We start from the raw sequence: 15,229 nt of genomic DNA, 5'->3' as shown, positions 1-15,229 counted from the left end.
GGATGAGACACTGTTATGGGGGATCTGTGGATGACACATGACTGAGGAGGGCTATCAGGGGACATTGTACAGGGGTAATATAACTGAGGGGTATCAGGGAAAATTATACAGGGGGTAATATAACTAAGGGGTATCAGGGTACACTATACAGGGGTAATATAACTGAGGAGGGCTATCAAGGACATTATACAGGGCTAATATAAGTTATATTACCTCTGTATAATGTCCCCTGATAGCCCTCCTAAGTTATATTACCCCTGTATAATAATGTACACTGATACCCCTTAGTTATATTTCCCCTGTATAATAATGTACACTGATACCCCTTAGGGTACTTTCACACTTGCGGCAGGACGGATCCGACAGGCTGTTCACCCTGTCGGATCCGTCCTACCGCTGTTTCGCTGTGCCGCCGGACCGCTGCTCAGTCACCATTAACTATAATGGGGACGGGGGCGGCGCTCCGGCGGGAAGAGGGAACTTATTTTCTCAAAAAGGGTGGGAATTGGGTAGTTGGGTCCGGATTCAGTTTGGGTGCAATTCGTTCACCTCACGCATTGCACCCACGCGGAAAACTCACCCTTGTGAAAGAGGCCTAACAGTTTGCCTAGGAGACCCAGGCTGCCTAAGGCTGGATCTTCTGGACACCCGTAGAAGGCAGGTCCCGATGCCGTGCAAGGCAATGGGCAGCCTCTGCATGGCATCATGCTGCCCTCTCGCCCATCGGTTCCCCGCCACAGCAGCGCAGGGACTCGATGGGCTCCCTCACCCGCCGCAAATCCCTTCTATGTCGCGGTCAGTGCTGATCGCGGCATAGAAGGGGTTAATCCGCCGGCATCGGCTTGTACAGAGATGCTGGCAGATACAGCAGGGGCCTGGCTATAGGGGACTGCCGGACCCCTGCAGTGATTAGGCGCGCACCGCTTCGGTGCCCGCCCGATCACCATGACGTAATAGTACGTCAAAATGCAGGAACGCACCTGCCGCAATGATTTACTATTACATCATATGTCGGGAAGGGGTTAATACATAGCAATAGAAGATGGAAATTAAAGACATAAACACAAGTTTGAAGTGTCCCCTTTTCACATGTAGTGGGACAATGCAATTCCCTGTCTAGGAAGTACAGGTAACTCACTATACACCTGTATATGTGGAATATGTGTTTATTCCACTATAAACTACACATATATCCTGTCCATTCCCCCTCTAGGAAGCACAGGTAACTCACTATACACCTGTATATGCGGAATATGTGTTTATTCCACTATAAACTACACATATATCCTGTCCATTCCTCCTCTAGGAAGCACAGGTAACTCACTATACACCTGTATATGTGGAATATGTGTTTATTCCACTATAAACTACACATATATCCTGTTCATTCCCCCTCTAGGAAGCACAGGTAACTCACTATACACCTGTATATGTGGAATATTTGCTTAATTCACTATAAACTACACATATATCCTTATCATTCCCCCTCTAGGAAGCACAGGAAACTCACTATACAGCTGTATATGTGGAATATGTGTTCTTTCCACTATAAATTACACATATATCCTGTTCATTCCCCCTCTAGGAAGCACAGGTAACTCACTATACACATGTATATGTGGAATATGTGTTTATTACACTATAACCTACACATATATCCTGTTCATTCCCCCTCTAGGAAGCACAGGTAACTCACTATACACCTGTATATGTGGAATATGTGTTTATTCCACTATAAACTACACATATATCCTGTCCATTCCTCCTCTAGGAAGCACAGGTAACTCACTATACACCTGTATATGTGGAATATGTGTTTATTCCACTATAAACTACACATATATCCTGTTCATTCCCCCTCTAGGAAGCACAGGTAACTCACTATACACCTGTATATGTGGAATATTTGCTTAATTCACTATAAACTACACATATATCCTTATCATTCCCCCTCTAGGAAGCACAGGAAACTCACTATACACCTGTATATGTGGAATATGTGTTCTTTCCACTATAAATTACACATATATCCTGTTCATTCCCCCTCTAGGAAGCACAGGTAACTCACTATACACCTGTATATGTGGAATATGTGTTCTTTCCACTATAAACTACACATATATATCCTGTCCATTCCCCCTCTAGGAAGCACAGGTAACTCACTATACACCTGTATATGTGGAATATGTGTTCTTTACACTATAAGCTACACATATATCCTTATCATTCCCCCTCTAGGAAGCACAGGTAACTCACTATACACCTGTATATGTGGAATATGTGTTCTTTACACTATAAACTACACATATATCCTTATCATTCCCCCTCTAGGAAGCACAGGTAACTCACTATACAGCTGTATATGTGGAATATGTGTTTATTCCACTATAAGCTACACATATATCCTGTTCATTCCCCCTCTAGGAAGCACAGGTAACTCACTATACACCTGTATATGTGGAATATTTGCTTAATTCACTATAAACTACACATATATCCTTATCATTCCCCCTCTAGGAAGCACAGGAAACTCACTATACAGCTGTATATGTGGAATATGTGTTTATTCCACTATAAGCTACACATATATCCTGTTCATTCCCCCTCTAGGAAGCACAGGTAACTCACTATACACCTGTATATGCGGAAAATGTGTTTACTACATATCTGACAAATACAGGAAAGTGATTATACCTATATATGTAGCTTTATGGTTCATTCTTTTTCTTTATCCCTTGGTGTACCTATTTATAGAACTAGCATGAAAGTGCCTAGAAGACACAAACTCATTTTCTTTTTAGTCTATTTTTACAGTAAAGTGAAAACGCAAGTATTTTTCAGTGTACACGTTTCAATGACTAATAGTTCCAGGCATAGGCGTCGCTACAGGGGGGCAACTGCCCCCCCCCCCCAGGTTATTTCTTGCCCCCCTGCTGATTCCCCTTAAAAACTCTGCTGACGGCGATCTGTCAGTTTTGCCAAACTGAAAGTACTGCCCACCCGCTTCACTACGGGCTCCTCGGCAGCCAAGTGAATCTTCCCCCGCCCACCTCAGCTGCTATTGGCTGGCAGCACTGCCATTGGCTGCCTGTGTATTTCTGCCTAGCAGGGCCTGCAGAGGCAGAAAAGAGTGCGGCTTCGGAATTTAACATCAGGTATCCCTGCATACCGCAATACTCTCGTATGTTGTAATTAGTGTTCAGTGAACTTGTGTTTTAAGTTCGGCGTCTAAAGTTCGAGTTCAGGTTATCGAAGAATCCCGTTATGGATTCTAAATTCCGTTATGGTCCGTGGTGGCGGAATCCATAACAGGATACTTCGATAACCTGAACCCGAACTTTAGACGCCGAACTTAAAACACAAGTTCGCTCAACACTAGTTGTAATCTTATTTATATATATTTATTTTATTTTCAGTACTATGATTAAGTGGTGAAAATTATTAGTGCCCCCAAGGTATTATATTATAAATTATAGTATCCCCCTATATATTGTTCCTAGAGTCGCCACTGGTTCCAGGAATGCCCCACAGAATGGCCCTGTCATAGTGCCTGCATGGCCGAGTAATTCACTGTGTCATGAGGGCATGCTGCCAAGCAATAAGGAAGTACGACTGAGGCTGCGTTCTGTCAGCACTGGGAGATAGGTTTCTCACGTCAGGTCCCATACACAGACAGTGCAGGAGAGGAATGCATGCGAGGTGCAGATGAGCGCAGAGAAAGGACGGCTGAGGGCGGGAACTGGAGGCTGAGGGCGGGAAGCGGGCGGGCTCAGTGCTGAGCACCATCTAGCAGAGCAGCCCGCCCTAACTCTTCACTTATTTCCACCAGCTCTACACATCCCACACTGTTATCTCAGGGAGGGAAGACACGCTCATATCTCAGCGAGACAAACAGCAGCCTGGACTTGTCCTCTGCACAGGGAAGAGCTGCTGGTCAGGTGCAGCCAGGAGAACATGGCATGTCACACCAGCAGCAGAGTGGAGCCCTGTGTTGTCATGTAGCCCTGCGTCCCCTGTCACGAATCTGGAGCTGATAACATGTCTTCTGTGATGGGACCTGAGGAGATGGAATAGACAGCAGGACTCTTGCGGGTGTAAAGCTGCATCCTATGCCCCTTCTATGTATCACTGACCATGGAGGTTCTTCTGTCACTGGTGACCCTCTTGGTGGCTTCTGCACTGGCTACAGGTTGGTCTTTTATGTGTGTTTCTGTGGTAGAGGGCTATGATTGTACTGTCGCCTTATAAGACTCACCTCTGACAGCTCTTGACCTTACAGTCACATAATATAGATAGAAAGTATCAGGACCATGTGAAAAATTCTGGTAAAGGTTGAATGTAAACTTGTAAGTCTAGGTTCACACTGTGCCGTATGTGACATTTTTACGGACGTCAGCATTGCATTGACTATAATGAGATCCGTCAGGTTTCCGTTATAGTGTCCATTTGTAGCATGCTGTGAATATGTACATTGTCCTGCATGCTTGACGAAATCTATAATAGGGTTTTTTAAAGGGGTATTCTGGTTGTTTTAAATGATAACTATTAGATTGGTGGGGGTTCTGCCGCTGGGACCCCCACTGATCATGAGAACGGGGGCCCTGTACCCTTCTGAAATGAACAGAGTGGCCGCCTATCTCCGGAACTCCCATAGAAATGAATGGAGTGGACGTACCGCATGTGCGGTAGGAATTCCACCGATCTAATAGTTATCCCCTGTCCAAACTTGATACATTTTTTGCAGATAGCACATTCGTTTCTGTTGGCCCATGTACAAATCTGTCTGACCGTTTTGCAAATTATAGAACAATTCTTATTCTGATGGGAGTGAGAAAAATGTGGACTGCCAACGTAAGGTATCCATATTTTCTGGGTCGTTGTCTGCAGACTGAAATGCAGATACGGCCGTGTGCACAAAGCCTAAGGCTGGAAGTACACGTGCCGTGCATAAAGAAGGAAAGGTATGAAGAAAGGTGGAGGATTTCCATCACAACCAGTTAGGTTTCACAGGCCCTTTGAAGAATAAAAGCTTCATCCTGACCTGTTGTGTTAAAGTCTGGAATCACACATGTAGTTTTCCTAATGAATACATAAGAAAGGAGGAAAAAAATAAATAAAAAAAAATAAAAAAAAATAAAACACTCTTTTTGCCCTGTGCTAGTTTTATGTAATCTCCCCATTGGGTGTCGTGTAAAAATTACATTCCACATTAATAGAAACTTCTATTATTTTCAGTATGAATGATTACTGAAGGGTATAAGATACTGTATACCCAAGACACTTAAAGGGGTCTCATCATGGACAATGGGAGCATATCGCTAGGATAGATATGCCCCCATTGTCTTATACAATTTAGTAAGACTCCTGTACTCCATTTGGGTTTCAGTATAATGCTTTTTATTTTGTGCGGTTCCAGTCAAAGAACGTTTTCGGCTGAATAGCCTTCTTCAGTACAACCGGATTGTGGCCGCATACAGTGTAAAGCTGGGACCCGCACCTATATCAAGAACGGAGCCCAGCAAGTGAAGGAGGGCGTACTGCGCACGTGCAGCCGCCCTCCATTCATTTTCTATAGGGCCGGTGAAAATAGCCGAGCGCTGGCTTGGCTATTTCCGTCGGCCCTATAGAAATGATTGGGAGCGGGGGCCGTGCATGCCCGGTACGCTCCTATTCACTTCTATGGGGAGCCGGCTTGGTGGTGGCCGACCTGGAGTCCTCCAGCCACCACCTTGCTGGGCTCTGTTCTCGATATAGGTGCGGGTCCCAGCGGACCTATAAGACAATGGGGGCATATACTAGCGATATGCCCCCATTGTCTATGATGGGACAACCCCTTTAAAGGGAACCTGTCGGCACCAAAATTGATGATAAACTGCCAGCAGTACCTTACAGCTGTTGGCATCAGGTTTCTAATGATGTTCTCATGTAAAATGTCAAAAGCACATGATTGCTGCGAAACCCCTTCCACACGAGCGAGTTTTCCGTGCGGGTGCAATGCGTGACGTGAACGCATAGCACCCGCACTGAATCCAGACTCATTCATTTCAATGGGTCTGTGTTACTCATTAGTTCTGCGTTGCGTGAAAAACACAGCATGTTCTATATTCTGCGTTTTTCACGCAGCCCTGGCCCCATAGAAGTGAATGGGGCTTCTGTGAAAAATGCATTGCATCCGGAAGCAATGCGTTTTTCACTGATGGTTGTTAAGAGATGTTGTTTGTAAACCTTCAGTTTTTTATCATGCGCATGAAAAACGCATCAAAATGCATTGCACTCCCGCGAAAACAACTGACCGCAATCGCAGACAAAACTGACTAAACTTGCTTGCAAAATGGTGCGAGTTTCACTGAACGCATCCGGAGCCAATCCGTCACGCTCGTGTGAAAGAGCCCTTATTCCCCCCGCAGGTCGTATGCAAATAAGGTTCTTGAAGTCAAGGGGGCAGCGGCTTTCACGCTTGAAGTCAAGATCACCCCGTCTCATTTCCACCCCTTGCATTTGATTGATGGCCTTTTGAATTCTTTCAGGCGCGATTCCAGCTTGAGATTTTGCCCATCCCCGCTGTATTGTACTTAGTTTAGCGAGTCATCGCGCAGGCGCTCCTGATCCTGTGACTGACGCTGATGCAGGGTAATGTTCTCTGAAGCGATTGCCCACGTGAGTCTGTACTTTGACTCACTGAAGCCATGTACACTACAGCAAGGATCAATGTGCAGGCGCAGGAAACGAGATCAAATGGCGCATGCGCAAGATCTCAAGATGGAATTGTGCCTGAAAGAATCCAAAAGGCCATCAATCAAATGCGAAGGGGCGGGAAGGGGACGTGGCAAGCTTGACTTAGAGCGCTTGACTTCAAGAACTTCATTGGCATACGACTTACATACTTATAAAAGTTTTACAGCAATCATGCGCCTCAGACAACTTAGGCCCCTTTTCACACGGGCGAGTTTTCCGCGCGGGTGCAATGCGTGAGTTGAACCATGGTGATGGATCATGTGATGGACCATGTGATGAACGCAGTGACGTCATCAAAGGTCCTATTGCTCACAGATGAAGACAGAAGAGATGCCGGCTGCGCGAACAAGTGGATTAAGGTGAGTTAAATTTTATTCTATTTTTTAACCCCTCCAGCCCTATTGTACTATATAGTCTGTATTCAGAATGCTATTATTTTCCCCCTATAACCATGTTATAAGGGGAAAAAATACAATCTACACAACCTTGAACCCAAACCTGAACTTCTGTAAAGAAGTTCGGGTCTGTGTACCACATTCAGTTTTTTATCACGCGCGTGCAAAACGCATTGCACCCGCGCGATAAAAACTGAACAACGGAACGCATTCGCAGTCAAAACTGACTGCAATTGCGTACCTATTGCATGGGTTTGCCGCAACGCAAACGGACCTTATCCGGACACGCTAGTGTGAAAGAGGCCTTATACAAGAACATCATTAGAAACCTGATGTCAGGTATGGGATACATGTATGATCAGCAGGGGTCCTGGCGTACCAAGCTGACCACAAGATGGATGGAGCAGCAGACACGCATGCATTCAGCTGTATGGGGCTGCTGGAGATAGCCGAGCTCCTTCCTGATAACTGCCCTGATCATCTGTCCATGTAAAGGGGGCCTTTAGGGAGCACCTTTTTTTTCAGTTTTGTGCCTAGGAACAGAAGCTACTTCAGGTAAGTGCTCGGCATCCTTATTCCACTATGTAGACTAACACAGTTTCCAGTGTTGAAGGTACGGTGACTTGTTTAGATGGCACTTTACGTGTTTTTTTTATAGCCTGCACTTCTTAGGCACAGATGTTCACCACAGATAAATACAGTGATCCTTCAAGATAGGCCACATGCACACTACCGTTGTTTTGGTCCGCACCCAAGCTGCAGTTTTCGCGGCTTGGATGCGGACCCATTTACTTCAATCTGGCCACAAGATGTGGACAGCAAAAAAATATAACCTGTCCTATTCTTGTCTGTTTTATCAATTTGAAGACCACAAAACACACAACGGTCGTGTGCATGAGGCCATACAATGCCTCAGATCCAACCAACCTACATGGCCATGTCTCTGGTAAAACCCCTGTATTGGCTGTGTAGTGGCTGCTCTGTACAGTACAGTGTGGTACTACATGTCCTGTACTGCCCTTTGTACCAGGATGAACTACCCCTTTGTATGTCAGGTGAGGGCGGCTCTATTTTTTTTATTTCTGGTACCCTGTGCTATACATGACTCTTAAGAAGCTCCTGTCCCTTATCATAGAAAGTAATTCACAGTTTCCAGCATCTATTCCTGACTTGCTTTATCCGTCTTAGTTATTTCTAGGTACCGCATTTTTCGCCCGATAAGACACACCTAGGTTTGAGAGGGGGGACAATAAGAAAAAAATATTTTTCATTACACCTCAAGTCAGACCCCCATGCCTCATATCAGTCCTCCATGCCTCTAATCAGCCCTCAGCCATATATGTAATCAGCAGCCCCCAGCCATAGATGACAAAATAAATAAACCACTTACCTCTCCTGCTCCTGGACGCCTCCTCTGCTCCAGCATGATCCTCTTCCTCCTCCGTTGGCTGTGCTCTGTGAACTGGCATGCACAGCATGAGGTCACATAGCGCCCTCACGCTGTGCGCAGCCTTCATAGCCAACAGCTGAGGTCCAGGAAGCGGTCAGTACATAGCCTTCACCGATTCCTGGTCCTCCAGTACTAATGAGCGCTTGGGGAAGGGGGGGGGGGGGGAGTGTCTCCTGGGGCAAAAAATACGGTAAATGCTTTTTTTTTTTTTTGGAGTAGCACATTTTTGTAGCGTATGACTAATACGTAAGCCTCATGCACTATTGTGTTTGTGCAGATGCTGCTTGTTTAGCTAGGACATCCATTACATAATATTACATAGCTGAACACTTTCCCAGTTTGCAGTTGTTACTCATACAGTTCCCAGGTTTAACACTTTCTTTACTTTCATGTGGCACTTGTCTTTTCTGAAAATGAATTCCAAATGAATAGGAATACTTACTAGCACCTTGGAAGTTACAATGTGTGACATACACTATGTGGACAAAAGTATTGTGACGCCTGCGTGTTACACCTAAAGAAGCTTTTATGATAGCCTGTTCTTAATCCATAGTTATTAATATGTAGTTGGGCCGCCCATTGCAGCTAAAACAGCCTCCCCTGTACTGTGAAGACTTTCTGTAAGATTTTGGAGTGTGCCCGTAGGAATTTTGCCCATTCATTCAAAAGAGATTTTGTGGGGTCAGACACCGATTTTGGACGAGAGGACCTGGCTCGCAATCTCCATTATACTTCATCCCAAAGGTGTTCAATGGGGTTGAGGTCAGGGTTCTTCCACTCCAAACTCGCCCAACCCTGCCTTTATGGACCTTGATTTGTGCACTGGGCCACAGTCATGCTGGAACACAAAAGGGCCTTCCCAAATTGTTTCCACAAGGTTGGAAATAGGGCTGAAACAATTTACTCGATTGAATCGAGTAATTCGACACAAAAAATACTCGATGCAAATTTTTTGCATCGGGGATTCATTTGTGTCATGTTACCACATAGCGGGAGTGTAGTGCTTCCTACTAGTCACCGCTCCGAGGTCACCTGCCGGGCTGCGCGCTGCCCTGTCCTCCTGACACATCATTAGGACATAGTGCATGCTGTGTGACATCAGGACGACAGTGCAGCGCGCGGAAAAGAATACAGGAGTTGTGGAGCGGCGCCCCTACAGGAGAGTTAAGTATTAAAGGGCTGCTGGAGACTAGGAGCCGAGATGGTGGCACTGGGGGAGCTGAGGGCACGCTAGCATCAGAGGGGATGATGGCACAGAGGACTGATTGCATGGGGGGTGATGGCACTGGGGGGAGCTGATGGCACAGGGGGACTGATGTCACAGATAACTGATGGCATGGGGAGAGCTGATGGCACAGAGGATTGATGGCACTGGGGGGAGCTGATGTCACAGAGAATACATGGCATGGGGGCTGATGGCCTGGGGAGAGATTATGAAACTGGGGGCTGATGGCACAGAGCTGATGGCACGGAGGACTGATGGCCCGGGGGGGGGGGGGGGGGCTGATGGCACAGAGGATTGATGGCATAGGGGGACTGATGGCTCAGAGGATTGATTGCAGTGGGGGGAGCTGATGGCATTGGGGGACTGATGGCATAAAGGGCTGATGGCACAGAGGACTGATGGCATGGGGGGAGCTGATGGCACAGAGGATTGATTGCACAGAGGACTGATGGCACGGGGGGGGGGGCTGATGGCACAGAGGACTGATGGCACTGGGAGGGAGCTGATGGCAACCGGGGGTTGAACTGATGGCATGTGGGGAGCTGATGGCACAGAGGACTAATGGAACGGGGGTCTGATGATGGCACGGGGGGTCTGATGACATTTTTTAAAGGAAAACTTTCTTTTTTATTAGTTTTTTTATTATTAGAGTACTTGATTAATCGTTGGGTTAGTCGATAGATTACTTGATTACTAAAATAATCGATAGCTGCAGCCCTAGTTGGAAGCATACAGTTTACTAAAATGTCTTGGTATGCTGAAGCATTAAGATTTCCCTTCACTGGAACTAAGGGGCCTAGACCAAGCCCTGAAAAATAACCCCATTACATCACTTCTTCTCCACCAAGCAGTTGGCACAGTGTAGTCAGGTAATGTTCTTCTGTCATTCACCAAACCCAGACTCGTCCATCAGACTCCAGACAGAGAAGTGTGATTTGTATCTCTGCAGAATATATTTCCATTAGTCCAGAGTCTAGTGGCAGTATGCTGTACACCACTTCAGCCAACACATGGCATTGAAGTTCGCTGGGCACAGTTTGTGCTGATGTTTATGTCAGAAGAGGTTTGACACTCTGCAGTTGAGTCAGCAGATTGGGGTCATTTATAAAGACAGGCGACTTATATGCCGGTCTTAATACCCCTGTGCTGGTGGTGGATGCAGGCGTCTACATCACTTAGGCGCATGTTCTGGCGGCATACAACAAGCTTAAACTTACGTCAGCTTCCCTGCTGGTGTAGAAAAAACTGGCATAGAAAATGATAAATGAGACAGGCCTGCCGGCCCGCCCTTTTACGCACCCACACCACTCCCCCTTTCTGACAAAATCTGCGACTAATATATGCCACAAAGTGCCGTATATTAGTTGATAAATGACACCCTATGTGCCTCAGAACTCGGACACCCTGTTCTGTAACGTGGTCTCCATTTCATAGATGACTTTCTGTGGTTCCTAAATACTTCTACTTTGGAATAAGACCACTCATATCTAATAATAATATCCAGGAGGGAAGAAATTTCACAAACTGATTTGTTACATTGGTGACATCCTATTACAGTACTACTCTGGAATTCAGTGAGCTCTTTAGGAGGACCCATTCTTTCACAAATGTTTGTAAAGGCAGACTACATGGCTAGGTCCCGGATTTTATACACCTGTGGCAATAGGATTAAATCGGCCATGCTCAACCTGCGGCCCTCCTGCTGTTGCAAAACTACAACTCCCATCATTCCCTGACAGCCTACAGCAGCCTGCGGCTCTCCAGCTGTTTTAAAACTACAACTCCCACCATGTCCTGCTGTAGGCTGATAGCTGTAGACTGTCCGGGCATGATGTAGTTTTGCAACAGCTGGAGAGCCTCAGGTTGGCCATCCCTGGATTAAATGAATCACCTGAATTCAAGTATGAGATGTGTCCCAATACTCCATATAGTGGGGGGGGGCCATTTACTAAAACCAGTTTGGTGTAAAAAAAAACAAAAAAAAATCGGTTGCAAGGCCTCTTTTTGCAACTTTTTAAATGCCTGTATGAAATTTTTTTGTTGCCTAGGCGTTTTTATGTCATTCTCGCCACTCGGTCATGGTGGGGCTGGGCCATCAGACCTGGCAAATTCACTGACGTTTACGCCTGGAAACAGGTGTAAATTACGTCAGAAATCTACTCCTTTCAGCGACCAACACCTTCTCGTTGATTTTAGGTAGAAAAAGGCAATTGTGTGTACATAATTGTGTTGTTTTTTTTACGCACCAGATTTTAAATAAACTTGGCAAGTGGCATGCTGCGTCTTTCAAGTGTATTTTATATTGCATTCCCAGTGGAAGTTAATAGGGAAGGGCTAAAATAGGTTCTGGTATTCCGTGGGTTGACAGCGTTACCGCCACCAGAAACGTGCGGATCTGTCTGCTGATCTGCCACGTATTTTAGTCATGTGAACATAGCCAAGTAGAGAGCATGCTGTGTGCCAGATCCTGTGCTGGAGGATCATTGAATGTCAGCCAAGCCTCACTCAATTAGTTTGATGACAGTTTCCATTTGTAGTTATTTGATGTAGATTGCTAAACATACAAACAGTGTTATAGTCATACTACATAAATGAATAAGTAGCGATTAGGGGATTACATAGCCACGTGGCATCTGCACATCTGCGTGCCCATGTGCAGTAGATTTCCATACTAGTGTTTCTTTTCTGGCTAGATACTGCCAGCACCCAACCCATTGCCTAGAATGGCGTCCATTTGGTTTTCAGCATGGATACTGGCATTCTGCCTGACAATATACTGCAGCGCGCAACGGTATTTTGTCATTTATTTATTTTTTGCTGAAATCTGCAATGAAGGCTACTGCCAGAACATCCACTGCAGATGTGAACCTAACCTCATCACATGACCGTGAAAAACTGACGCATGACGGTCAGTTTTTTAACGGCCGTCACACATTTGAATAGGACCACTCCTGACCAGGCATTTAATAGCTACATTTATCCTAGTGTAATACCAATTCCAGAGCATCTGTTCTTATGGCTTTATGTTGTGCCATTCCTTTATTATTTCTACTAGAAGTTATGATTGAATTGCTAGCAGTCTGCAGTAATGATACTGAGGGGTGTTAGAGTCTCATTCTATCCAGTCAGTGCTGCCATTGTCAGACTGCAGGAAGACATCCCCAACTGGTTAAAGGGGTTGTCCGGGATTTTATTATTGATGACCTATCCTCAGGATAGGTCAGCAATATCAGATCAGCAGGGGGTCCGACACCATCAGCTGTATGAGAAGACGACGCGCGCAGTGTGCACGTGCCATCTCTCTTCCTGCTCACTGCTGCTTTGCCATTGACATAGCAGCAACAGCAGGAAGAGAGTCAGGGGACGGCACGTGCACACTGCTCATACAGCTGATTGGCGGGGGTATCGGACCCACGCTGATCTGACATTGATGACCTATACTGAGCATAGGTCATCATTATTAAAAGCCCGGACAACCCCTTTAACACCCCTCGGTACCTGCATGTAGTTATTAAAACAGGCATGTCAGGAGAGGGGACAGGTTCTCTTTAAGAACATTGGTAGTCTGTGGAGTTATTCGCACGCCAGGTTTTTTGAATGAAGGGGACCGTTTTAATGTTTGTTTCTCAGAAAGGCGTCAGTGAAAAAAGTCTGTTAAAAAAAGGGGCATCTGTCAGCAGATTTGTACCTATGACACAGGCTGACCTGTTACATGTGTACTTGGCAGCTGAAGACATCTGTGTTGGCCCCATGTTCCTATATGCCAGCATTGAGAAAGTTAGAGTTTTAATATATGCAAATGAGCCTCTAGGAGCAACAGGGGTGTTGACATTACACCTATAGGCTCTGCTCTCTGCAACTGAAGCGCCCCCTACACTTTGCTTGACAGGGCCAGGCAGTGCAGTCCAAATACCATCACACCTAGCCTTGTCAATCAAGGTGCAGAGGGTATAGCAGTAGCAGAGAAAGCTAAGCCTCTAGGAGTAACGGCAATGCCCCCATTGCTCCTAGAAACTCATTTGCATATATTAATACATTAGCAATGCAGGAACATATCATGAACATGGGACCAACCACGGAAGCCTTCAGCTGCCAAGTGCACATGTAAAAGGCCCCTTTCACACGGGCGTGGCGGGAAAATGTGCGGGTGCGTTGCGGGAACACACGTGATTTTTCTGCGCAAGTGCAAAACATTGTAATGCGTTTTGCACTCGCTTGAGAAAAATCGCGCATGTTCACAGAAGTTCGGGCTTGGGATCGGTATTCTGTAGATTGTATTTTCCCTTATAACATGGTTATAAGAGAAAATAATAGCATTCTGAGTACAGAATGCATAGTAAAATAGCGCTGGAGGGGTTAAAAAAAAATTACAAATAATTTAACTCACCTTAATCGACTTGATCGCGAAGCCCGGCATCTCCTTCTGTCTTCATCTTAGCTGTGTGCAGCAACAGGACCTGTGGTGACGTCACTCCGGTCATCACATGATCCGTCACCATGGTAAAAGATAATGTGATGGATCATGTGATGACTGTGACGTCACCAAAGGTCCTATTATTTTCCCTTATAACCATGTTATAAGGGAAAATAATAATGATCGGGTCTCCATCCCGATCGTCTCCTAGCAACCGTGCGTGAAAATCGCACCGCATCCGCACTTGCTTGTGGATGCTTGCGATTTTCACGCAACCCCATTCATTTCTATGGGGCCTGCGTTACGTGAAAAACGCACAAAGCGGAGCATGCTGCGATTTTCACGCAACGCACAAGTAAACCGCTCATGTGAACAGCCCCATAGAAATGAATGGGTCGGGATTCAGTGCGGGTGCAATGCGTTCAACTCGCGCATCGCATCCGCGCGGAATACTCGCCCGTGTGAAAGGGGCCTAACAGTTTCACACGTAGCAGAAAAATCCACAGCAGAAATTGACCTGTGGTGCAGACTTCAAAATCTGCAACATATCAATTTATACTACGGATTTCAGCACAGATTTCGTGTTTTCCAGTGCAAAGATTGAAATCTGCCTTTAATCTGCAGCTTTTCAGCAACAAAGTCAGCATGACCAGTGTCTGTATATTGTGGACCGGCATTTGCGCAGAGCCCTTACCGAATGCCAGTTACCTCTCTTTGGTTTTACTGTGGCTTAAAAGCTATGGATACCTTTTGGAGTGTTTACTGAGATGGATGTGTTTTCTTTCTTAAAATAGTTTCTGTGTGGATTTTATCTGTAACTGGGTTTTATTTAAAGAGTAACCGTTTTTTTTTTTTTTATTTGCTAATGTGTAGGGACAGTGACAGGGACCATTTTTGTAATATACTTTATTTAGGGAAAACGTTTATTTTCAGTAGAAAACTTGGGCTGAACTGTCCCTTAGCAGCGCTCTCCCAAATGAGTGTTGCTAAGGGATATCCGTCTTCTATCG

General features: G+C 45.6%; 1 protein-coding gene across 1 annotated transcript in view; it reads left to right on the top strand.

Annotated features, from left to right (window-relative positions):
* Positions 1-3,800: 3,800 nt before the first annotated feature.
* NTN4 (netrin 4) overlaps positions 3,801-15,229 on the top strand; it is a 160,259-nt gene continuing 148,830 nt past the window's right edge. Inside the window, exon 1 of the mRNA XM_044280539.1 lies at positions 3,801-4,189. Coding sequence (XP_044136474.1) covers positions 4,135-4,189 — 55 coding nt within the window. The 5' untranslated portion in view covers positions 3,801-4,134. The remainder of the gene's footprint in view (positions 4,190-15,229) is intronic.

The sequence above is a fragment of the Bufo gargarizans genome, chromosome 2 (assembly GCF_014858855.1).
Source record: "Bufo gargarizans isolate SCDJY-AF-19 chromosome 2, ASM1485885v1, whole genome shotgun sequence".
Classification (NCBI taxonomy): Eukaryota; Metazoa; Chordata; class Amphibia; order Anura; family Bufonidae; genus Bufo; species Bufo gargarizans.
The sequence above is the reverse complement of the archived record's forward strand: the minus strand, read 5'-3'. Positions and strand labels throughout refer to the sequence as shown.